The following is a 24387-nucleotide window of genomic DNA, read 5'->3' on the forward strand; positions in this document are numbered from 1 at the left end:
TTGTTTCATCTTGACTGGCCTGTGAAGCTTCTCCTAATCCTCCCTGATGATTGCGCCTGTGTCCAGGCTTGGATCTGCTCTGTCTTCCTCATCAGACTGTGAGAATTCATCTGATCCTTTATTTGTCCCATAACGACTCTGCAAGTGGGCACCTTGTCTGATTCTTCTCTGTGGCCCCAGCACCCTTCATGGGCCTTATCCTGGAAGTGCTCAGAAAAACCCTTATACTGAAGGATGCCCCGCAGACAATGGGCAGTATATGGTAACGTTCTCAACATGTTCCCTTACACGCTCTAAGCCTGTTGGCCCTACAAGCTGAGCAACAAACTCAGGTGTGGCGGGTCCTAGCAATGGCTTCCCTGGGGGCTTTGCCACTGTCCATCAGCCTCCAAAAGATGACTGCCTGCCAATGTTATAAAAGAGAAACTGAAGCTCCAGGAGGAAACTCAGAGTCCTGGGTCACACGGTAGTCAGGAAAAGAGGCAGGACAGCAACCTGCTCTCCAAACTCTAGATCCCTGGCTCCAGGCCCAAAGCTGCTATGAATGAGGTTGATTTTGTGTGTGCATCTGTGGGGCCTCTCAGACTCTTAGACGCCATGGAATCAGACCTGACCTTTGCCGCTTACCTACTGAGCACATGGCTTGCTTCTTCTCTCCGAATGAGCCTCAGCCCCCTCGTCCCTAAACTGGGGCCGACCTTGGGAATACTCAGTGAAAAAGTGTGTGGGGAGCTCCCAACGAAGCTGGGATTCCCTCCCGGCTTCTGCTTCCTCAGATCCTCCCACCCATCCCACCCCTCGTTTAGCCTCTTCCACACCTGCTCTTGGTCACCTCCAACCCACCAACATTCCTCTCTCCTTTTTCGGACCTCCTGTGGTTCCTGAAGTGGGCCCTCACATGGAGCTCACTGCCCTGGGCTCACAGTCAGGCCATCTGCCACTTGAACCAGGGCCTCAGCCTGTACGTTTCAGGGGTCATGCCTCAGAAGTCTTAACTTTTCTTCCTGACCACCAGTCCAAGACTGACGCAGAGCCAGAGGGAAAAGCATGGCATTGTATCCATCGGAGCCCAGGCTCCACCCCGCCCAACTCACGGAAACTTGCCTTCCTTAGTAAAACGGGCTTAAAATGCCATCTTTTTCATGACTATAGTACAGATGAAATGAGACAGTAAAGGTGAAAATTTCTAACTGAGAGCCCGGCTCATCTGTAACAGGAGATCAGCGAAGCGAACGCCAGGCTCCTTCCCTTCAGGCTTTGCATGGCTTTTCCTGCTCCTGCTCGTCCTCCCCAGGGGGCCGTGTTTAGCTGAGGCCTGCGTGCTCACTCACATACCTGCCAGGTACGCATGGGAGCTCACACCTGCCCAGGCTCACATTGAGGAAGAAATAGAAACTTCCTAGCCCATGCCTCCCTGGCTCTGTTCATTAGCTCCCAGTTTCCTTGGTCAGTGGGAGGCCCCATGTCCAGACTCAGGCCACGCCCACTTCTGTCTCCTGGCACCGTCCTGAAGGTGGCTGTTGGGTGGGGAAGGATCTCCAGGGAGCCTGGGTGTTGCTCCGTCTTCAAATCCTTCCCGCCATCAGCCTGGCCCCTGTCTCCCTCCCTCCTTACCAGGACAACCTCTCTGCTTCACAGCTGCTGTGAAAGAGATAGGCAGCCTGGATTATCAGGCCAGAGGAGGCTCCCCATGGCAGCCCCCATCTCCACCCTGGCAAAGGTTCCAGGGCTTAACCCCCTCTGTGCTGGGTCCTCAACCCAACTGAATCTGGTTCCAGGCTCTGGGTACCAGGCCTGGTTCTCCTCACTCCGCCAGGCGTGATGACTCACCCTTCCCCCCTCCCCCCATCATTGCCCCTTTCGTGCCTCCAGCATCCTTCAAGCCTCTTTCAGCAAGACCCCTGCCTTTTCCCAGGGCCCTCTGGTCATCTCCTCTGGCTAGCCACCGTCTCTGACACGAAGGCTAAACAGGCCCATCTCCTGGTTAGGGGCCAGTGCAGTTCACCCAGGCCTCCCTTTCCTGAAAGTCAACAGGAAGAAGTGAAAAGAGAATAGGAGCCTCAGAGTCTGGGAGTCTGGCTTCCAGTTCTGGTTCTAGCTCAGACCCTGTGTGACCTCAGGCAAGTTTCTCCACATCCATGCCCCTTGGTGATTTCATAAAACTGAGGGCAGTAGCTCTTTTCACAGAGTTGACTCGGATTACATGAGAAAGACACACATATCATTTTAGTAATCAGTTGGAAAACAAAATTAAAATCTAAAGAAAGAAAGAAATGCCTGCGAGAGGGCTTTATAAGCCAGTTACCAAGCAAAGGTTACCAGCTCCTACATGCTAAGCGCTCACGAGGTGCTGTACTTGATGCGAACGTGAGCTCATTCAGTCCTTATAACATCCCCACTCGAGATGGCCCCAGGACTTCCCAGGTGCCTCAATAGTAAAGAATCCGTCTGCCAGTGCAGGAGATGGGAGAGTCACAGGAGATTCTGGTTCGATTCCTGGGTCAAGAAGATCCCGTGGAATAGGAAATGGCAACCCACTCCAGTATTCTCGCCTACAGAATCCCAAGAACAGAGGAGCCTGGTGGGGCTACAATTCATGGGGTCACAAAGAGTCTGACATGACTCAACACGTATGCACAACACATAGGTGGCCTCAGGCTCAATTTTGAACCCCTTCTCTTTATACCTACACTCATTCCTTTGTTGAGCTCATCTTGTCTCACAGCTTTAAATACTGTCTACACACCAAGTGACTCCCTAAGTCCTGTATCCAAGTCAAGGCTCTCCCCGACACTGATTTGTAAAGTTAATCTCCTAATTGGCGAATTTCTCTAATAGGCACCTCACACTTAACATGTTTAAAATCGAGGTCCTGATCCCACTTCAATTCTGCTCCTTCAACTATTTCTCCCATTTCCATAAATAACAGCTCCATTCTTCTAGACCAGTCAAAAAACCTTGGAGGCAATGTATTCTTTTTTGTTTTTAATTTCTAAAAACACTTTATTGAGGTGTAACTGACCATAAACTGTGCTGATTAAAAATGCACACGGTGGGACTTTCCTGGTGGTCTAGCAGTTAAGACTTCTACTGCAGGGGACACAGGTTTGATCCCTCATTGGGGAGTTAAGACCCCACATGCTGTGCTGGGCAGCAAAAAAAAAAAAGCACAATTTGATAAGTTTGGACACATGTATACATCCACTGAGACAATTTATTCTTGAACTATTATTGAAGTACAATATATATTTTAAAAAATGCACAACTCATAAGTGAATTATCACAAAGCAAACACATCCACACACAAGCATCCGGGTCAAGAAATGGCGCACTGCCAGGAGCCTCCTGTGTCCTGTCTCTGATACTCCCCTCTTTCTCTCCAAAGGTGACTTCTATCCTGACTTCTAATGACATAGATTAGCTCTGCCTGCTTTTTTGGATGTTGTATGATGGGATGAATCCTAATCACTAGGCCACTAGGGAACTCCCAGCATTCTTGTACATATATGTGTGCGTATATCTGCTGGGGGTGGAATGATTGGGTCAAAGAGCTGCTTATGTTCAGGGGTGTGTGTGTGTGTGTGTGTGTGTGTGTGTGTGTGCACGCGCGTGCGCTCAGTCATGTTCAACTCTGTGATCCCATGGACTGTAGCCTGCCAGACTCCTCTGCCCATGGAATTTTACAGGCAAGTGTAGGTATGGCGGCTCACTGGTAAAGAATCTGCCTACCAATGCAGGAGATGCAGGAGACTTGGATTCCTGGGTCAGGAACGTCCCCTGGAGAAAGCACATGGCAACCCGCTCCGGTGTTCTTGCCTGGAGAATCCCAGGGACAGAGGAGCCTGGAGGGCTGCAGTCCACGGCGTCGGAATCAGACACAACTGAGCTCACGCACATGCACCGAGGTACTATCTTCTGTCAAGCAGGTTTTCACAGTGGTCGTATTGACGTACACTTCTCCAGGCTGTGTGTGAAGTTTCCAGTTGCTCCATATCCTGCCCTACGCTTGGTATTGTTGCTCTTTTCTATTTTAGTCATTCTGGTGGATGTGAAGTGGTATCTGTTATGGTTTGAATTTGCACTTCCTTGATGACTAATGAAGTTATGCGTGCTTGTCCCACTATTCATCACTGTGTAACAAATTATCCCCAAATTTGGAAGCTTAAATAATTAATATGGTCTGGACTTCTCTGGTGGGCCCATGGTTAAGACTCCATGCTTCTTGGAGAAGGAAATGGCAACCCACTCCAGTATTCTTACCTGGAAAAGTCCATGGACAGAGGAGTCTGGCAGGCTGAAGTCCATGGGATTACATGACTAAGCATGTGTGCACGAGGGTGGAGGGAGATGGGTTGGTAGCAATAAAGTGGTAGAACTAAAAAAAAAAAAAAAGATTCCATGCTTCTACCAGAAGATCCCTTGGAGGAGGGCATGGCAACCCACTTTTGCCTGGAACATCCCATGGACAGAGGAGCCTGGAGGGCTCCAGTCCATGTGGTTGCAGAGGCTTGGACACAGCTTAGCACACAGCACGCTTCCATTGCAGGGGGGTATGGGTTGGATCCCTGGTCAGGAAACAGATTCTATATGCCTCGCAGCCTAAGTAAATATATAAATAAAAGATAAAAGCTCTTAAAAGAAGAAAGACAAATGAACAAAAACCAACAATCCTTTTGCTACCTTGCATAGTTTCAGAGGTCAGGAATTCAGGTCTGCTGGGAAGAACTGGCTTGGGGTTTCTCTGGCAGATGAGGTCAGGTGGGGACTGGAGGAGCTGGGGGCTGATGGAATAGCCCTCTCTCTTCGTGTAGCTCAGGGCGTATCCATGAGGTTTGCCTGCTGGAGCTTCCTCACAGCACAGACTGCTTACAGAGTGGCTGAAAGCTTGAAGATAGAATATTCCATCAAATAAAGTGGAAGATATATTGTCTTCTATGAGCTAGTCTTGGAAGTCCCATAGGATCACTTCTGCCTTATTCTGTTGACCTAAATAGTCACAAAAGGCCACTCAGTTTCCAGGAAAGGGAGCATAGGCTCCACCTCTGACTGGAAGGACTGTCAAAGTTACACTGTAAGAGGAAGTGTAGAATGGAAATTATTGTTGCCTCTATCTTTGCCACACATGTTTTCATGCATCTATCAGCCATTCTGTGTAGTGCTTGAGCCCATCATTTCTCTTTTCTCTGAGGGGTTGTCTTTTTTCTTCTTTGTATGCAAAATATATTCTGGGTGCTAGTTTCCCCCCTAGGTATATGTGTTATAAATATCTTTCCCCCTTATTCTGAGGTTTGCCTTCTCATACTCTCAATGGGTCCCTGTGTATGCATATGTGTGTGTGTATGTGTGTTTATAAATTGAAATTTTTATAAGATAATTGTAGATTCATATGCAGTTGTAAGAAATAATAGATCCCTTTCACACTTTACCCAGTTTCTCCACTGGTCATGTCTTGCAGAATTGCAGAATAATATCATAACCACAGCCAAGTATCACAGGATGTTGACCTTGATATAGTTTACCCATTTTATTCAGATTTCCTGTTTTGCTTGTGCTCACTTAGGTGTGTGTATTAAGTTCTGCACAATTTTATCACCTGTGTGTACATGCAGCCACTACGATAAAAGTTACTGAACAGTTCTAGTACAAGGATCCCTAATGTTTATAATCACACCAACCCTGTTCCTACCACTGGCAGCCACTAATCCATTTCTGAAATTTTGTCATTTCAAAAATGCTATATATACCTTACACACATTAGGATGGCCACTACCAAAAAAAAAAAAGAAGAAAAGAACAAATGTTGGTGAGAATGGGTAGAAATTTGAACACTTGTACACTGTTGGTAGGTGATGGGTATGTAAAAAGAAGCAACTGCTGTGGAAAAGAGTACACTGCCTCAAAAAATTACAAATAGAGAATTCCTTGGCAGTCTGGTGGTTAAGACTCAGCGCTTTTACTGCAGAGTCCATGGGTTCAATCCCTGGTCAGGGAAAAAAAACAAAACCCCAAACAATAGCTAAAACATGGAAACAATCCAAGTGCTTATCAACAGATGAATGCATAAGCAAAATGTGGTGTATACATACAATGGGATGTTGTTCAGCCTTGAGAATATTATGCTAAGTAAAAGAAGCCAGTCACAAAAGGGCAACTATTGCAAGATCTCACTTCTGTGAGGTATGTAGTCAAATTCATAGAGACAGAAAGTAGGTTGATGTTTGCCAGGGGCGGGGGACAGAGAGGGATGGGGAGTTAATGTTGAACAGGGATAGAGGTTCAGTTTTACAAAATGCAAAATGTTCTGGAAGCTGGATGGCAGTCTTGGTTACATAATAATGTAAATATACTTAATACCACTGAAATGAAGGCTTAAAATTGGTTAAGATGATAAATTTTGTTATGTGTATTTTACCACAATTAAAAATAAAGGCTTTACATTAATAGTTGGAATCACATATGCAGTACATATGGACTTCCTTGGTGGCTCAGACAATAAAGAATCTGCCTGCAATAGAGGAGACGCCAGGTTTGATCCCCGGGTCAGGAAGAATCCCTGGAGAAGGGAATGGCTGCCCACGCCAGTATTCTTGCCTGGATAATTCTCTGGACAGAGGAACTTGGCAGGTTACAGTCTATGGGGTCACAAAGAGTTGGACACAACTTAATGACTAACACTTTTACTTTCACATGTAGTACATAATATTTTGGGGTTTTTTTTGCTATGCATAATTCCTTGGAGATTAGTATGTCTTTTTTTTTTTTTTTTTTTAGTATGTCTTTTAATAAAGATATTCTTGATTGTTTTTATTTTTGGCTGCACCCTACGACTTGTAGGATCTCAGTACACTGACTAGGGATTGAACCCAGGGCACTGCAATGGAAAGTGCCAGTTCTGACTGGGGAGCTCCTTCTTTTATATTTATTGATTTCTGCATTGTTTTAAAAATTTTTTGGTTATGCTAAGGTCATGACGATATTCTGTTATTTTCTATATGTTTTACCATTTTACTTTTCACATTTAGATATACAATCCATCTGGAACTGATTTTGTGTACAAGGTGAGGTTCAAGGTCAAGAATCATTTCTCCCCCAGATTTCCAGTATCTTTTATCAAAAAGACTGTCCTTTTCCCATGGCTCTGCATTGTCATTTTAGTCATAAAATAAGCGTGGGTCTATTGCTGGATTTTCTGTTCTATTCAATGTAATCACTGGTGTACTACGTGCCAGGATCACAGAGTCTTAATTACTTAAAAAGGAGATGGCAGCCCACTCCAGTTGCCATGGACAATTCCATAGACAGAGGAGTCTGGCGTCTACAGTCTGTGGGGTCACACACAGTTGGACACCACTGAGCAACTAACACTTTCACTTTTTTTTATGTCTTGATGTCTAAGTTTGAATCCTCTCACTTCACTCTTTTTCAAGCTTGTCTTGATTATTCTTATTCCTTTGGCATTTCCCTATAACTTCAGAATTACTCTGTTGATTAAAAATTTCTTGGGATTTTAATTGGGATTATATTGAATTTATAGATCAATTTTAGAGAAATGGTATTGCAATACACATTTTTTTTTTTTTTTGGTTGCACCGAGTGGGGCTCAGAATGGGCAAGAGGGGCAGTGAACCCGGCAGCCCCTTCCGCCTTGTGTCTGCAGTGGGGCCAGGTCTCCCAGGGCTCAGATCTGGCTTCAGCACCTGGGCAATGGCTGCCCTGCTCCAGGAAGCCAAGAGGGCAAGGCCAGGGTGCTGCTGCCCCCCAGTGTCGAGGGTGGGGAAGAACAGGCAAAGTGTAGCCTTTAGGCTGAAGGGGTGTGTGGGTGTGTTCCAGCCTCTCTCCTCACAAAAGGCACGGTACAGGGCGTGGGCATGACCAGATCTTTATTTTACCAGAAGGGACAGGCAGCGGGGCAGTGCAGCATCCAAGCCCCAGACCGGACATGCAGCACCCACATGCAGGAATAGCTACACAGGCTGGGGCAGGGCGAGGGGTGGGGGACCAGGACCACAGGACGCCCGCAGCGTCCCTGCCAGGATGCTGGGGCCCTGGGCTCTTCTGCCTCCTCTGAGGCAAGGAGACAGAGGACCGGGCTGCTTCCCCACGGCTGGAACCTGATCATTTCTGGCCAGGAAGCAAGCCGGCACAAGCGGGGAAGGAGTCCAGCCAGCCTACGGCACTCGATTCTGTACAGGGCTGGCACAGCTCTGCCCACTGGAAGGGCCTGGCCTGATACTCAGGGCAGCACAGCCCTAGTAGGAAGGGGGTCTGTACATTTTCTAGTCCCCAGAAGGGCTGGATCCTGATCCCAGAAAGGCTTAGCAGAGTTGGGACCAAGCCCCACTCCAGGGAAGGGGCTTCCCTGAGCACGAGCAGGGGCCTCCTAAGGCCGTAGTAAACCAAGGGAGCTGCTCTACACAGGAGGCCTCGCCTCTGTGCCCGTGGGCGCGGGAGAGAGGTGAGGTGCGAGAGCAGGCCTGGAGCTGGGCAGGGGTTGGTGGAGGGCCATGGCCCTGGGCCTGCAGCCACAGCTACCCAGGCCCAGAAGGGCTGGAGTGGGTGAGCCTGGGGACTTCCTGGGGGCAGGTTTTGGGCTGGGAAGACCAGGCCAGGAGAGGGCAGGGTGGCCGTCATCCCCAGAATCCCTGCACCCATGCTGAAGCTCTGGCCGGGGCCATGGGGTCGGGGGTGGGGGGTGGACATAAGCACAGAAAACTTCAAGGCACCAGGATTCTCAGGAGCAGCAGGGCCACCCCCACAGACAGACAAGATGGTGATTGTAATAAACATCTTCAATTTAAACGACATGATGTGTGTAGAGGGTGCGAGGAGAGAGGGAGAGAAAAAGACAGACAAAGGAAAAGACGTACAGGAGATAAGGGTGCAAGAGACAAACCAGATAGTCGTGGCAGTGAAAGTGAGGCTGTGGGATGGAGGAGAAGAGGGAGGAGACAGAGACAGAGGAGAAGGGAAGACAGCCAGAGGCCTGAACACGCAGCACTTCTGGTCCCTACAGAATAAGGCACCAGAGTCAGTGACGTTCCCGTTGTCCCTGTGGTATTAAAACGGGTGCTGAAGGTGGGGGCGGTGGCTGCTGAAGGGTGTGGGCCGACGAGACCTCACACTTGTGCACCGGTGGCCTTCTTGATCAGCGGTATCTGCAAGGACGGGAGATGCCATAAGGCCTTGGCTCCAGGGCCCCCACCTCTCTGCCTGGGCAACCCATCGCAGACGGCGAGACACCCACCTTAGACAGGTCCACGCCCGTCAGGGCGTGCACAGAGGCGGGCAGCTCGGCCAGCAGGCGGTTCACTTCTGACGTCACCTTGCTGTTGTCCCCACTGAGGACCACAATCTCATCGACTTTGGTCAGTGGGGCAGCAATTTTGGCAGCAATCTAGGAGGCGGGGTCGAGGGAGAGTTAGTTATTACTCGGACTCCATCCACCTGCCCCATCCAGCATCTCTCCCTCCCATCTCCACCTCACATCATCCCAGTGCAGCCTGGGTGGCCCTTATTTGCAATAAAGGTCAGACGGTCCACTGGGTTAGGGATGAGCCTAGGCCTGTTGTAGAGTCCTTTCCCACACCGCTGAGTACTTCCCCATTTAACCCTCCCAGCCGTCCTGTCACTGTGTTACTGACAAGGCCCAGAGAAGTCCGGCATTTGCCCAGCCAGTCCCAGCCTGGGGTGGGAGCCTTACCCGGGGCAGGGCGTCCAACACCAAGGCCATCTTGGCTGCATCTCCGTATTTCTGGTAGGCCTCAGCCTTAAGTTTCATCCGCTCGGCCTCTGCCTTGCCCCTCGCCTCAATGACTGCCGCCTCTGCCTCCCCGATTTTGCGGATCTTCTCTGCTTCTGCCTGAGCCAGGAGGACCTGCTTCACCCTGGGGAGTCACGGGCGGGCAGGGTCAGTGGGAAGTGCCAGGGGTCCCTCAAGCCTCGCCTGGGGGCCAGTGAACCCTCGAGCCCCCCACTTTGGCAGGTGTCAGGGGTGAGGGACCCATGAGGCCAGTGCCCTGGCCTTCTGGTTCTGGCCTGGAAGAGGGCACTGGCTCCCAGAGGCCAGATTGGAGAGGGGACCTACCTGGGTGCCCTCTGTGCCAAGCAGCACACCAGGCCCTTAAACCTCTGGCACCTAATTCAGTCTTCCTAATGACAATCCCATGGGGCAGGCGGGTTACCCCCACTTCCCAGTGAGGAAGCTGGCGTGGGGGCCTCCAAGCTTGGCCAGGAGTGGAGGGGCTGCCTGCGTGGCAGAGGAGCCAGACTAAAGTGGGGCCCCCAGCGGCACCTACTTCTCGCCCTCGGCGATCTGCTGTATGCGGTGGGCCTCGGCCTCGGCGGGGCAGCGCACGGTGGCAATGAGCTCCTTGTCCGTGCGCAGGATCTCCTGCGCCTCCACAGCAATCTGCTTCTTGCGCTGCACGACCTCGATCTCAATCTCTTCCTGCCGGATCTTCTGCTGCTCGCGCGCCCCTTGCAGCTCGTAAGCCAGCTGGGCCTCAGCCGTCTGTGGCGGGCGAGGGTGGTCAGCACGTCAGAGGCTGGCCGCCAGTCCTGGGCCTTGAGCCCTGACCCCAGGACGGCCGACAGCTTCTCACCTTGATGTTGACCTCCTCGCTGAAGGCTGACTTCTGCAGCTCAAAGGCTCGCTTGGAGTCGGCGATCTTGGTGTCTGCCATGAACTTCACATCCAGCATCTCCTTCTTGCACTCGGCTTCCTGGGAGCAGGAGGGGCAGGTGCTGAGGGTCCCCCTGAGAACTGGGGTTCCCATTGCCCCTGCGCTCCCTCGTCCCCAGGGCTGGGAAGGCAAGCCCACATACCCGGATGCCTGCGTCCCGCTCGGCCTCAGCTACCCCGATGTCGGCATCTCTCTGGACCACAGCCGTCTGTGTTTTGCCCAGGGAGCTCAGATAGTCCACTTTGTCATACACATCCTGGGGAGGGAAGGGGAAGTCATCCCTGGGAATAGTCAGAGGCATAAAGGGGCCCCTCCTGCCAAGCTCCCCCACCCTGCACGGATGGACACGGGGGCCACAGCCTTCCCGCCACACCGCACCTTGATGGTGAAGCTGAGGATCTCGATGCCCATGCGGCCAACGTCAGGGGCCGCCACCTCCCGCACCAGCTTGGCAAACTGGTCCCGGTCCTGATAAATCTGCTCCACCGTCAGGGTCCCTGGGGGCAGAAGGATTGCGGGCTGGCTCCCCAGGGGCCCAGCCAGCTTGGGTAAGGGAGGAGGTGGCCAGGGAGAGGTCTGAGTGTAGGCAGGGGTCACGCAGTCTGTGCTGGGTCTTCCTAGGTTTCTTTCTATCTGACTGTGCTGGGTCTTTGTTGTAGCAGGTGGGATCTTTAGCGGCAGCACGTGAACTCTTAAGTTGTGGCATGTGGGATCTAGTTCCCTGACCAGGGATCCAATCTGGGCTCCCTGCCTCGGGAGCGCAGTCTTGGCCACTGGACCAGCAGGGAAGTCCCTGGTGGGTTTCCTCTAACACCGAGTCTCCTCCTGCAGGGTGTGGGCAGGATGAGGAAAAGTGCCCCAAGCAGCCCTAGGTGCCTGACCAGACCGGCACTCAGCCCCATATCCACGCTCTCTTCTTCACTCGACTCTCCTGACATTTTGAAAGGAAATACATGACGGAAAACCTGTCAGCTTTTCTGAAGAAGCCTCTCAGTGGGACTGACAGGCCCGACTGTCCACGGCCCCCCTCTCCCCCCTCCCTGGCCTTGGCTCAGGGATGCTGTGTGGCTCCTTGCAGGTGGCAGAGGGAGAGGGGTCCCTGTGCCAGGCAGGGCCTCACCGAGGATGGAGCGCAGGTGTCCCTCCAGCGTCTGCAGGACGACGTTCTTGATATCTTGCACGCTCTTGCCCAGGAACTGCTCACAGGCCACGGCCAGGAGCTCCTTCTCGGTCATGATCTTCACCTGCCGGTGGTCACAGAGGAGCCTGAGCCAGGCTGGAGGCAGGCAGACAGAGGCCCCAGACCCAGGAGGATGGTGGCGGTACCCCTCCCCTCCTTTTCAGGACCTGAAGGCCTGGGGGGAGGGGGAGGGAGTGGTGGTGGAAGGGGATGGGGTCTGCTGAGGCCTCCAGCAGGGAGAAACACGAGGAACTCATACTGAGAAATTTCACCTTCACTGGCAGCCCCAGGCTCTGCCAGGGCCTCTCTCCTGGACATTCGGGGTTCCTCCCCCCACCCAACCCCTCCAGTCCACCCTTGGCCCCTCAGCCTGCAGGTCTCTGCAAAAAGGAGAATGAGCAACAGGGGTGCAGACAGACAGACTAGGAAAGAGAGCCAGGAGAGGGGAGGAGACAGGTCTGCGGTCCATCACCAGGGGTGGGCATCCTCCTGTCTTTCTTCCCCAAGGCACCAGGACAGCCACTCCTGCACCAGGGGCCTTTGAGATGGCTGAACCTGCCCCGTGAGGACCTCTGGAGAGCAGGAAGCCCCTCACCCAGTCACCGGGCTGGGAATATAACGCAGCTCTGACTCCAGAGCCTAGAGTTCCCCGGCCTCACGTGGCCTCGCCCTCTGGTCCCCACCCTGCAGCCCCCTACCCAGGGGTCAGGGGAGGCCTGCGTTCTGGGGCTTGGCATTTCCGACACCTGCAAAGAACGGGGAGGGGTTAGTGACACAGGAGCCCTCAGCACTGCTTCTGTCCTCCGCCGGCCCACTGGGGAGAGAAGGGGTGTCTTGTTAGTCCTGCTGGGTGGCCGAGAGGCTGAGTGCAAGTTCCGGTGGTGGCGACCCTCTCTGGGAAGGGGGGCGGGCAGGGGTGGGGCCACTGGAGAGAGACTGCCCCTGGCTGCCGGCCTTTCCTCGTTCCCACCCCAAACCCCAGTGTGGGGACGAGGCAGCTCAACGGACATGCGCGGGGCTGCTGAGTTACTATACCTGGGCGACACCCGTCACAGTTAAAGCTACCCCCTCGGCCGTCTCTACGTCCTCACAGCGGGGCTGCAACGTCATAATCTCTAGGGAAATCCTGCCAAGAAATGCAAAACAGGGGCCATGGGTCTGGGGGTCCAGGGCCTGGGGTGCGGGGAAAGACTTTGACATCTCACTGTGCCGGCTGGGACGGGCCAGGGGGGTCCTGCTGCAGGAGACGAAGGGGGTGGGCTCTCCAAGGGGTCGGAGCTGGGAGCGTGTGAGGAGGAGAGGGGTGGGAAGGCAGGGCTGGGGTGCAGATGGCTCAGCGGAAGGAGGGTCATGTGCCACCCATGTGCACATGTGTCCTCTGCTCACATCAGCCTGGCTGGAAGAGCGGGAAAAGGAAGCAGAGAAGTAGTCGGGGGTGGTCTGGGCCGGGGGGCGGGGGCTGGGGTAGGGTGGGCAAGAGTCTTGGCGTAGCTATGTGTGTTGTCCTGGGACAGCACATAAGTGCTGGTCCTCCAGGCTGTGTTTGTGGGTACCATCTGAACATCCCGCAGAGGCCTTCGCCTGTTCCCTGGGCATGCTCAGCACCCCAGGGTGTTCCCGAGGCTGCTGAGAAAGCTGCCTCGTACCTGGCATGCTGGGGGTATGCCCACTGCTGGGCCAAGATGGAGGTGATCCTGTGTTTGCCCCGCCCCACCTGGGGAACCCTGCCGGATCCCTCTACCTGGCATCAGGCCAAGGCTGAAAGCCCACTCTCTGGGGCTGGGGTTAGGTGGGGCCAGTGGAGGAAAAGGCTGGGGTCACGCTAGAGCTTCGGGGCCAAGAAAAGTTCTGCCCAGATGACCTGAGTCTTCAGGGTCCATTATCACCCAGTTGAAAGGGGACCTGGGTATTAGCAGCTCTTTCAAGTGGAGTGTGGGCTTGGAGGGAGACGAGCCTGCTAGGTGGGGTGTCGAGGGAGGCCTGGCCCCTATGCATCCCACGCAAAGGGGCTCTGGGCTTCTTCTCTGCCCTGAAGCCTGCCCTTCCACGGCGATGAGTGGTGGGTGTGATGGGGACAGTCTTCTTCCCCATTAAGGATAAGAGAATGGGTGAGGCAGGGTGTGGGGAGGCAGGGTGTGGGGGTGCCAGGTTTTGCCTGAGAAGCTGAAGGACAATTTCATGGAAGGGTGGAGGATGGGTAAGGTGACATGTAGGTCTCCTCTGGCCTGCGGACCCGCCAGCATGCAGGCTCTGAGGGGCAGGGACTTTCTGATGTCCATTGCTGCCTCCGCTGTGCTGGGAGCTGACAAGACGCTCAGCAGGGAGCTGGCAAACGGACCAATGAAGATGGGAACCTGCGTCGCTAAATGCCCTGGCTCAGGAAAGGGTTTCATCTCTATGGCTGCATGGCAGTGAGGAGGGAGACAGAAGGTCGCTTGCTTTCCCAGGTGAGATCAAGTCTGTGATACAGATGGCGTTCCTCGAGCACTTCTTTTCTGAAAATCCCAAAGCGAGCACCCTCACATTACTTTACTTGCCTTTCTAATATTCCTACAAGGCTCAGGGAGGGCTCGATTCTCCCCCTTTTGCAGATGGGGAAGCTGAAGTCTGGTGACAAAGACAGCTGCTCAAAGGCCTCTCGACAGAGAATCAGGGGCAGGGAATGGCCATGGCTCTTTTTGCTCAGGCCTGTCAAGGAAGTTGGAGGTGGTCAAGGGGTGGGGTAAACACAATTCCCCAGGGGGCCCGTTTTCCTGGCGCTGCAGGGAGGAGGGTGTCGGCCTGGAGAAGGCACGGGCAAGAAGCTCTGTGATGCCTGGAGCACTAGGACTCTGGCAGGAGTTGTTAGGACAGACCCCTCCCGACCTGGGCAGTCCACCTCTGTCACGAAAGGGTCTGTGTCTTCTCCTGCCTCAGCTTACTCTCAGTGTAGGCTTGGGGTCCAAGGACACCCCCTGGCAGACTTGGGCAGAGCTCCCAGAAGCCCTCACTCTCTCTCCCCACTCGCAGCCCCCCATGAGCCCGGACAAGGGAGTGGGGGCCATCCAGAGCAGTGGTGGTGGGAGCAGAGGGCAGGGAGGCACGCTTTCAGGAAAAGGGAGTCCATTTGGAGTCTGCCAGGCCCCCGAAGGGCAGGAAGAGAGGAGGTTAGACACAGAGGAGGAAGCAGGCGGGTTATTACCTGTGCAACCCCTGTTACGAATAGCGGGACCCCCTCCGACGTCTCAATATTCTCACAGCGACACAGGATGGTCATAACCTCCAGAGACAGTCTGAGGAGCAGCCGGGGGAGGGAGGGAAAGGTAGGGACAGGAAGGGGGAGGAGGGGACACAGCAAACACACACAGTGGTTACCAGACAAGCACCGGATGCCTGAGGCCTGGGGGCTGGGGGTAGGGTCGCTCTCAAAACTTCAGCTCCCATCCTCCACTGCCAGCTCGGCCAGGCCGTAGGGGGCCAGAGACACCCCTGCGCTGGCCTGAGGCCTCTGGGTCTCTTCTCCAGCCCCCACACCCTTCCAGTGAGAAGCTGCTGGGCTGGAGGTAAAGCCTGCTGATGCCCTGGGCCCTGAGGTTGGGAGGCTGCCTGTGCGCAGGGCACCGGGGTTACCCACTGCCTCACTTTCCCAGGAGATTCCTGGCACTGTCTGGCTGGCAGCCTGAGCTCCTCGCTCCGGACAGAGGCAAACCTGTGTTTCCAGAAACTGGGGTGGGGGGTGGGGGAGGCCACTCTGGGGGTTCATGAGTCACAGCAAATACTGAATCCTGTTCAGGGCACAACCCCTCAAGGTCTGTGCTACTTATCCCTAAGAAGGCAATTTAGGCCCAGAAGAGTCTGAAGAGATTTTTGGATTTTCTGATTTGCGGGGGTGGGATGTGTCAAGGAAGGCTGGGGAGGGGGGGGAAGTGTGTGCACCCCTGCCAATATTCACAGGGACAACTGGGAGTCACTCACTTCTAGAGCCGGGCACAGGCAGAGTCATTACAAAGAAAAGGTGTGTGGAAGCTACCTGGGCCTCCCTGGGGCAGGGTGTGTGCCCATATGTGCTGGGTGCTGGACCAGGCAGAGGCCAGCCTGTGGATAGCGCAGAAGGTTTCCTTAAACCAGAGGGAAGGAGGGCAGAGGCTGAGGTGAAGGAGCAGAAGCAAGTGGAGTGGGGGGACAGGGAGCAGGAGGCAATGTGGGTCCCCCCACTCTCCAGCCATGCGCTTGTACACAGGTTGACTGCCTTCCGGCCCCTCCCTAACAGCACCCTCAGGCCGAGAGGACAGCAGACCCAGCTCAGACAGGCACCCATCAAGCTCTCTTTGGGGAAGGAGAGGGAGACAGGAAAGAGGGTGGAGGGAGGGAGGGGAGGACAGAGGGAGGGAAGGAGACAGGAAAGGGGGGGTGGGGGAGGGGGAGAAGGGAGGAGGGGAGGGAGAGGTAGGAGGGAGACGGGAAAGAGGGAGCAGTGAGGGAGACAGGAAAGACAGCGGAGGGAGGGGAGGAGAGAGGGAGAGACAGGGAGGGAGGGAGGGAGACAGGAAAGGGGGAGAGTGGGGGGAGGAGAGAGGGAGGGAAGGAGACAGGAAAGGGGGGGTGGGGGAGGTGGGAAGAGGGGAGGGAGAGGAGGGAGGGAGACAGGAAAGAGGGCGGAGGGAGGGGAGAAGAGAGGGAGGAGGGAGGGAAGACAGGAAAGGGGGAGGGTGGGGGAGGGGGAAGAGAGGGGGGAGGGGGAGGAGGGAGGGAGACAGGAAAGGGGAAGGGTGGGGGGAGGAGAGAGGGAGGGAAGGAGACAGGAAAGGGGGAGGGTGGGGGAGGGGAAGGGGAGGAGGGGAGGGAGGAAGAGGGAGGGAAGGAGACAAGAAAGGGAGAGGGTGGGGAGGAGGGGGAAGAGGGGGGAGGGGAGGGACTGGAAAGAGAGGGGAGAGAAAGGGAGGGGGAGGAGGGAGGAGGGGAGGGAGTGGGGAGAGGGGAGAAGGACGAGGGAGGAGGAGGGAAGGAGTGGGGAGGAGGGAGGCTGCAGCTCAGATGCCAGAAGTGGAGGAACCGCTCAGGTTAGGGAGAGACAGCTGCCCCCATCGGGGCCTCAGGACAGGACAGGACATGGCAGCAAAGGGCAGCGGGAGAGACCTCACTGGGTCTGGAGAAGAACAGCTGACACTGAGGGCAGGTGACATGGAGGATGGCTGTGGAAAGGACCTCAAATGGGAGGCTGGGTTAGAAACCTAGACCTCCACTCTGACCTAGGAAGCGCCTGCTGGCCTCGGGGAAACAAAAGTCCCCACTGGAGGAGACGCCCCTGCAGCAGGTTAGGGGACAGGGAAGGGGCCGCCCCAGGAACCCAAGAGTGGGCCCTGATGAGCCTGGGTGTGGAAGAGCCGCTCCTAGGATGAGGCACAAGGCCCCCTACCCCTCACCTTCAAACCTGCCGTCAGAGAAGCCGGGCCCTGCTGTCTTGGGGCTCTGCTCCCGGGAGCAGGAAGCGGGAGGGGACCAACCACGGTGTGGAGAAAGGGCCTCTGGGGTGTCAGCAGTACCTGGCAGCGGACGCCTGGCAGGACAGGTCTCGGGGCAAGCGGACACTCTCTAGTCGAGGGGCTTGGAGGAGACACTCTGCTGTCCCAGGACTGTGTTGTGGGTGTGGGGTGGGAGGTGACAGTGTCTCTGGAGAGGGGACCCATGGCTCCTGTCAGGCCAGCAGGCCCCCTCAGGAGTCTTAGGATCCAGAGAGGAAGTTGTGACCGCTACTAATTACTTTATGAACACTTTTGACCTCGGGCCAGAAGAGTTTCCCAAGATCCCTCAACTGAGGCAGGACCAAGAGTGGGGAGAGATGGGCAGTGGAGGAGGTTAGGAGAGATCAAAGAAGTTAAATCGTTGTGACATGCTTCCCATGCCCCTGAACGGAGCCAGCACCCTCAGACTCCTCGGAGCCCCAAGCACTAGCAGCTCCCTGCAGCATGAGGCGTCTCTCTGCCAAGACTGAGATACAGGGGGATTTCCACTGGAATCTCCACTGCTTCCCCTTCACAGGACCCCCACCCCTGCCAACAGGCCTGCGCTTTCATAGCTCTGCCGCCTGTGTCGCCTGGCTCCTGGCCTGGAAGAATCTGGGCCCCTCCTCCCCTGATCTCCCATAATCAGGAAGGGGGTGCTGGTGGAGAGGTGGCCGGCCAGCCTCATCTCCTCCTGGGTGGGCGGTGAGGGGAACAGGAGACGCCTGGGAACAGGAGAACCCTTTCCCTGCCCCGGGCTCTGGGAAAGCCAGCAGGTAGAGCCTGAGCTGAAATCTCCTTTCCCCTTCTAAGTCTCTCCAGACTGACGGAGGAGGTCCGGACCCATCTTGCCCAGCCCCAGTGCCAATTCCTTAGATCTGCATCCTTTGTCTTTAAGACACAGAGCCCCTTCAGACTGTAACCATCGTCTGCCATTTAGCCCCTGCCTGCATTGTCCCGGGGCCTGCACAAGGTAGGGGTCTCTTCAAGCCTTTCCTCCTTCCCAGGACCACTTCAAACAGGTGTGTTATTAAGGCTTCGTGAATAATTCTGAGCTAGAATCAGGGCGTTAGGGTTCTGCCTGAATTGCCTGGGGCAGAAGTGATGCTCTCACTGGAAAAAGCACACCCACCAAGGAGGAGCTGCCCACAGACAGCCCTCCTGCCACCCCATGTAACCCATTCCACCTGCCTCTTGGGAGGTCCCCCCAACTAGAGTGGAATGCAGCAAGTGGTAGATGCTTTAGCTCAAGTGGCACGAAGGAGGTAAGAATGGAGACCGTCTTCTCCCCTGCCCACCAGGATGCCCGATCGCCAGCCCCCAGGCCCTTACCTCTGAGTGTCGGAGATACACCACCAAGCCCAGGCCCAGCCGCCAAACACATACTGTTTATAGTCGGAACCACAACAGCCCCCTGGAGAGCAAAGCAAACCATGTCTGGTCAGTCAGTCCTTGGGTCTGTCTACCCTCCAACACCTCCATCAGCAATGCTGGGCCTTCGCCTGCATTGACAAACTCCTACCACTGGGCACCAGGTGTGGAGGTTACAGATAAATGAGAGACAGGCCCTTAAGGTCTTGGGAATTAGTTTGTTAGACAGGCAATTTGCATAGAAATGAGGGGAGCCAATGAGTGGTTCAGAATGTATGTGCTTTCAGAGAACAAAGTCAGTGGGCAAGAGTGAACAGGGAAGCTTCCATCTTTGATTCAACCATCACTTCAGCAAACAAGTACTTTTCTGTGCTAGGGAAACAGAGATGAAGGTACTGTTCCTCTCTTAAAAACAGGTGGGACTCGGAGGAGTGACCTTTTCTTGAGCTGATGGTTGTACCATGCGACCGGCCTGTTACCAGGATGGGATCAGTCCCAGAGGGAAAGCAGGTGGAAGGCTAATGCAAGGGAGTCTATGAGCCAAGGGGCGGGGTGGGGGTGGGGGCTGGCTCACGCTCAGCAGACCTCTCAGTAAGGCTGGTTCCCAGGGGTTCAGAGTGAATGGGAGCGGATGGGGAAGAAGGCAAGACCTCAAAACAGAAGCCAACTCATGGTACCAACTGGAAAAGTGAGAGAAAGGGAAAAGGCCTAAACTAAAAAGGAAATGACTCCTGGAAACTATGTATCAACTAAATAGCCTGTTGAATCTGGCCACAACCCAGATTCACTTGTGGATGAGCTCCGCACAATCTCTATACAGAAATGAGAAAAATCAGTTCTTGAAATTCTTGTTGCAAACCCTCCTGCTGATGCCGAAACTTGATCAACAAGTTCAAGAAAACTTAGTAAAAGCAAGAGGGGATATTCCCTGGCAGAAACAGAGGATTCAGAGGAAACGTGACAGCAAAAAGCCAGTGGGCGTCATTTCTGCATTCATGAACTTGGGTTTTCAGGAAAGTCTAGGGTGAGTGCCTCCCAAGGTCAAAGGTCAGGGGTAGTTTTGTGTAGCTGGGTTAGCGTCTCTGGGGCCTCATGGCAAGGGACAAAGCCAGGTAGAGGGGCAGAGGGCAGACTGCAGAGTACTGTAGATATTGGGCCAAGCAGGGGTTCTGTGTGTATGTGCCTGAGTGATGGGGAAGTCATTTAAGCTAAGAAACCACACTTATATTTGCATTTTAGAAACCCCACTTTGCACAAGGAGAAAGATACCTGGGTCAAGGAGGCTGGGGAGAAGCAGCCTCTTGCAGTGACCTAAGCCACACACAGTGGCTGACATGGGGGGATAATTACTAGAGTAGTCTTATCCAAGAGAACGTCCTTCTCGGATTGAAATGTTCCACAGCTGTGCTGTGCAACAAAACAGCCATTCGGGACATATGCTATTGAGCACTGGAAATCTGGCTGGTATAACCGAGAAAATGAATTTTAATTAACTTAAATTAACCTGTGGCTCATGGCTACCATATTGGACAGTGTAGGTCGAGAGCCAGGGTTTGGGTGGGTGGTCAGGTCAACAACCAAACAGAGACAGTAGAATCATGAACTGGAGAGAAGTTTTAGATAAGTGGAGGGACCACCTGATGCGAACAGCCGACTCACTGGAAAAGACCCTGATGCTGGGAAAGATTGAGGGCAGGAGGAGAAGGGGGCGACAGAGGATGAGGTGGTTGGCTGGCATCACTGACTTGATGGACATGAATTTCAGCAAGCTCCAGGTGATAGTGAAGGGCAGGGAAGCCTGGCGTGCTGCAGTCCACGGGGTTGGAGAGTCGGACACAATTTAGCGACTGAACAACAACAAAGGAACAAAGATCCCACAAGTGTGGCGGGCCTGCCAAGACAGACAGCTGGCAAGTGATACCGCCCACTGGGCAGCCCACCCTGTCTCCTAGGTCTGCCCTGTGCATGGTGTACAAGCAGCTGAGCCTGAGGTCCAGGCAGCCGGGAGCATCCCCGCAGTGTGAACAGGGTCGGGAAGAGGTTGCAGTTCTCTGGAAACACCTGTTCACAGGACTACCGCTCAAGGTAAGCCACCGCAGGCTGCTCTGCCCTGGGGAAGGGGTGAGAGGAGCCTCTGAGGACCAGCAGTCAACTTGAAACCAAAACCATCTCGGGATCCAGTGAAACTGGAAGAGGATCAAAACCCACAGCTTGTTCCACTTCTTCTGGCCTGGTGGGGGCTGTGGCACAGCGACACAGCTTTCTCTAACCAACCCAGGGCACTTCTCAGGGGGCAGGGGGAGGAGGTGGTGCCAGGGTGGGATGGGGGCGAGGGGGGCAAGGGTGGGAATCCACGCTTTGAAGTGAAAAGTGAAGCATTAGTCACTCAGTTGTTTCCGACTCTGTATGACCCCATGGACTGTCAGGCTCCCTGTCCATGGAATTCTCCGGGCAAGAATACTGGAGGGAGTAGCCATTTTTTTTTTTTTTTTTTTTTTTACCTTTAACTTATTCTTTGACCTTGGGAGCAGGCTGCCACAGCTCAGGCTGGGCCTCAGCCAAGGGTAACATGGCCAGGTTCCCAGGGGTAGCAACAACAGGAAGCTGGGGCTGCCTGGCTGCCCCACCCCCAGCAGCCTCCTCCCCTGGAAGGCATCTTCCTCCCAGCTTCCTGGTCACCCTGGGGACCACTCCCAAAAGAGGACTCTTAGGTGACCCTTCCTTGACCTCCCCAGTTCTTACTGTCTCCAGACCTGGAGAAAATCCTCCTAATTTTATCTCACTTCTTCTAACCCAACCCACTTTCCTTTGCTCTGTCCTCAACCAAGCTGAAGGATCACAAAATATCCTTTCAGTTAAGGTTAGTGTAAATAAAAATGTACTATTTTCCTCTTATCAAATGCAAAGACCTCTAAATTCTATCCACAAACTCCAGGTTAAGAATTTTTTACCTACTGTAGAGATAAGAGAAAGGTATATGGTGTTTGGATTCCCCAAAAGTAGAAAACAGAGAAAAAAAAATTGTATATTACAGAATGAAGAAGGGAGGATAGACAAGAAGAACCTCGACTTTTCAAGTGGAAAAGATGATCATGATATACATCAACATCCTCCTTCTGAAAGCGGGCTGCGTGAGATGCCCCTAGACTTAGAAGTGAAAGTCGCTCAGTCATGACTCTTTGCAATTCCATGGACTATATAGTCCATGGAATTTTCCAGGTCAGTATCCTGGAGTGGGTAGCCATTCCTTCTCCAGGGGATCTTTCCAACCCAGGGATCGAACCCACGTGTCCGGCACAGCAGGCAGATTCTTTACCAGCTGAGCCACCGTGGAAGTCACCTGGACTTCGATGCAGGTCCAATTAATGGGGTGTAGGGAACAGGACTGGAAGTCCACATGCTAGCGAGAGCCACAGTGCAGTTCGATCATCTCAAATCCCAAGGTACTATTATGCTGGGCATCATCTCTCTCTCTCCTCTTCCACCCTCCCTTGACTTCAGCTCTCTTAATTCTCAGCGTGGCCTCCTCACCGCACCCCTAAAACAGCTTCAAAGTTAGTACTGCCTTGGCCTCTGGCTAGAGTACCCTGGCAACTTGGAAGGCACGGAGCAGCCCGTCTTAGGGGTTCTTTTTGCCCCTCAGTTTCAGGATTGCCGCAAAGACAAAACTGGAGCTCCTTCTCCTTGGCCCAGAGTCTGGGCTTCTAGAGAGAAATACCACACAAAAATACAAGTGTGATGGAGATTCAGTTTTCTAAAAACCTTTAGGAGTGGAGGCTGGGAGACTGGCTCAGGTCTGAGAAGAGGAGCAGCTTTGGCCTCAGTGCTCTCTGGGGATCTCCCTGGCGACCCCAATGCTTTCTTCTCTAGTTTTCAGGGAAGTGAAAGATTTTTTTTTTTTTGGCTGTGCTGCAGGGCTTGCAGGATCTTAGTTCCCTGACCAGGGATCAAGCCCCGGGTCACTGCAGTGAAACCACAGAGTCCGAACCACTGGACAGCCAGGGAAGTGAAGGATCTTAATTTCCCCACAGGAGTAGGGTCCTAGTCAGAGAGATTTACGATTTCCTGTCCCAGGGCAGAGATCACTTTGAGATCCAAACTGAACCAAAGTCCATGAAAGTTCCCAATGGATTCATCCCAGCTCTCAAAGTGGGTGGCAACAAGCCCTGGTCCAGCCCACCCTCTTCTGCTCAGTTCTGCAGCTGGTCCTAACAACTCTGTGCACAGGTGGAGAATCCATACTGACAGTGGGAAGTAGGATATGAGCGTTTCCTGCAGCTACAGGCCTCCTCGCTGTCGGGGAAACAAGGGCTTCTCCCCAGCACCCGCGCCATTGGCTGCACAAACTGGTGGCTTGAAAGGCTTCTGCCACTTCCCAAAACATCCAAATACACAATTTAAATAGCAGCCTTATGGCAAGACCTCTCTCCCTCCCCCAACAATGCGGAGCCCCCTTCCCGCCTAAGCGCAACAGAAATTCTGGAGTCTGCAGCATTTTGCAACCAAGAGCAACACAGCCCGGAGCCAGGTTTCTCAACCTGTAGAGGCCGCACCCGCGTCTCCGGGGCGGGCAGTGTCAGTGAAGCCCGGCAAGCCTCAGCCTGCTCGGAATTAACGGATCTGTGCCCAGAACCCAAGGATCCAGGTCCACCGCCCCTCCCCAGACAGGCACCTGCGACCCACTCAACCCTCGTTCCGGGCGCTGGCATCCAGCCAGCCAGCGTTCCCGGAACCCCAAGGCTTCGGTTCGGGATCCTCTAGGCCACAGGGGAGACCCTGCCCAAAGGAGGAGGCGGAGAAAGGAAATGAGGGAATAAACACGGGCAAACACGCAGGGCGCGGAGGTGGGGGGAGCGCCTGGCCGGTGCCCTAGGGCGCGGAGCACGGAGAGTGGGGGTCCTTTCTGGGAGGGGTCTCCGGAGCTACCGTAGACTCAGGCCCCACCCCCGGCACTACCCACCGCCCCCCAGCCCTCAGAGCCCTTCCTCGGCCTGGCCCCTCTCCCGCCCTCCCAGGCACAGCCCCCGCCCCAAACACCCTCCCGGCGCCGGGCGTTCCAGACCCACCTCCCTCGGGGCCCCCTCACCTGAAACCACCAGCGCCTCGTTGGGCCCCACCGTGTGACAATTGCCCATGGCGCCGGCGGGACGGAGGGGCCCCCCGGGGGTCGCGGAGACCTGGACAGCAGCCTCCGGACCGCACCCCGCGCGCGCGCCCGCCCGCACCGCCGGCCTCGCCCTGCCTGTCGGGCCACCCCCAGCGGCCGCCCGCCCGCACCCCTCCGCGGCCGCAGCGCCGCCGGAAGTGTGGCGGCGGAGGGCGGGGCCGGCGCGGCCTGCGAGGCGATCTGCGCGCTACCCGTGGAGTCAACACGCTTTATTGCAAGGGGTAGACATCGCCTGCCCTCGACTCCCACTGGGCGCCTGAATAACCACCGCCCTGCCCTTTCTCACCTTCCACCTCCCAGCTCCCACCTTACAGCGGTCGGCCCCGGAGCCAGCCCGCTGGGGGTTCCAATTTCAGCCCCTGCGCTTACTAGCTGGGCGACCTTGGGCGAGTCCCTTATCTGGCTGAGTCCCTCACCTGGCTGCTAATGCAAAAAGGGGATAATGAAACTACTTAGCTAAAGGGTCGAAAGGGGCCCAGCTGAATAATCCTCAGTGTTGGCCAGACA

The 24387-nt window shown here is 54.6% G+C and overlaps 1 protein-coding gene across 5 annotated transcripts; it reads right to left on the reverse strand.

Annotated features, from left to right (window-relative positions):
* Positions 1–7863: 7863 nt before the first annotated feature.
* FLOT2 (flotillin 2) lies at positions 7864–23957 on the reverse strand. 5 transcript variants are annotated; one of them, XM_061142945.1, is made up of 11 exons: positions 23800–23957; positions 18675–18756; positions 12898–12988; positions 11803–11926; positions 11061–11179; positions 10825–10938; positions 10602–10721; positions 10296–10510; positions 9701–9884; positions 9245–9394; positions 7864–9155 (listed from the first exon to the last, which is right to left on the reverse strand). In XM_061142945.1, the coding sequence occupies exons 1-11, from the start codon at positions 23846–23848 to the stop codon at positions 9117–9119; spliced, it is 1287 nt and encodes a 428-aa protein (XP_060998928.1). In that variant the 5' UTR covers positions 23849–23957; the 3' UTR covers positions 7864–9116. The 5 variants fall into 5 exon arrangements, with proteins under 5 accessions (XP_060998928.1, XP_060998929.1, XP_060998931.1 ...); XM_061142946.1 differs by lacking the exon at positions 12898–12988 and adding an exon at positions 15044–15134; XM_061142948.1 differs by lacking the exon at positions 23800–23957 and adding an exon at positions 15044–15134 and having other exon boundaries at positions 18675–18708.
* Positions 23958–24387: the final 430 nt, after the last annotated feature.

This window comes from Dama dama, chromosome 5 (genome assembly GCF_033118175.1).
Source record: "Dama dama isolate Ldn47 chromosome 5, ASM3311817v1, whole genome shotgun sequence".
Lineage (NCBI taxonomy): Eukaryota > Metazoa > Chordata > Mammalia > Artiodactyla > Cervidae > Dama > Dama dama.

Excerpts from the sequence above, each read along its gene's own strand:
- FLOT2 (XM_061142945.1), bottom strand. The coding sequence starts at position 23,848 with ATGGGCAATTGTCACACGGTGGGGCCCAACGAGGCGCTGGTGGTTTCA. Across the intron at positions 10,722-10,824 it reads AGCGGGACGCAGGCATCCGG|GAAGCCGAGTGCAAGAAGGA; the intron begins GTATGTGGGCTT and ends TCCTGCTCCCAG. Across the intron at positions 9,156-9,244 it reads CGGGCGTGGACCTGTCTAAG|ATACCGCTGATCAAGAAGGC; the intron begins GTGGGTGTCTCG and ends CCGTCCTTGCAG.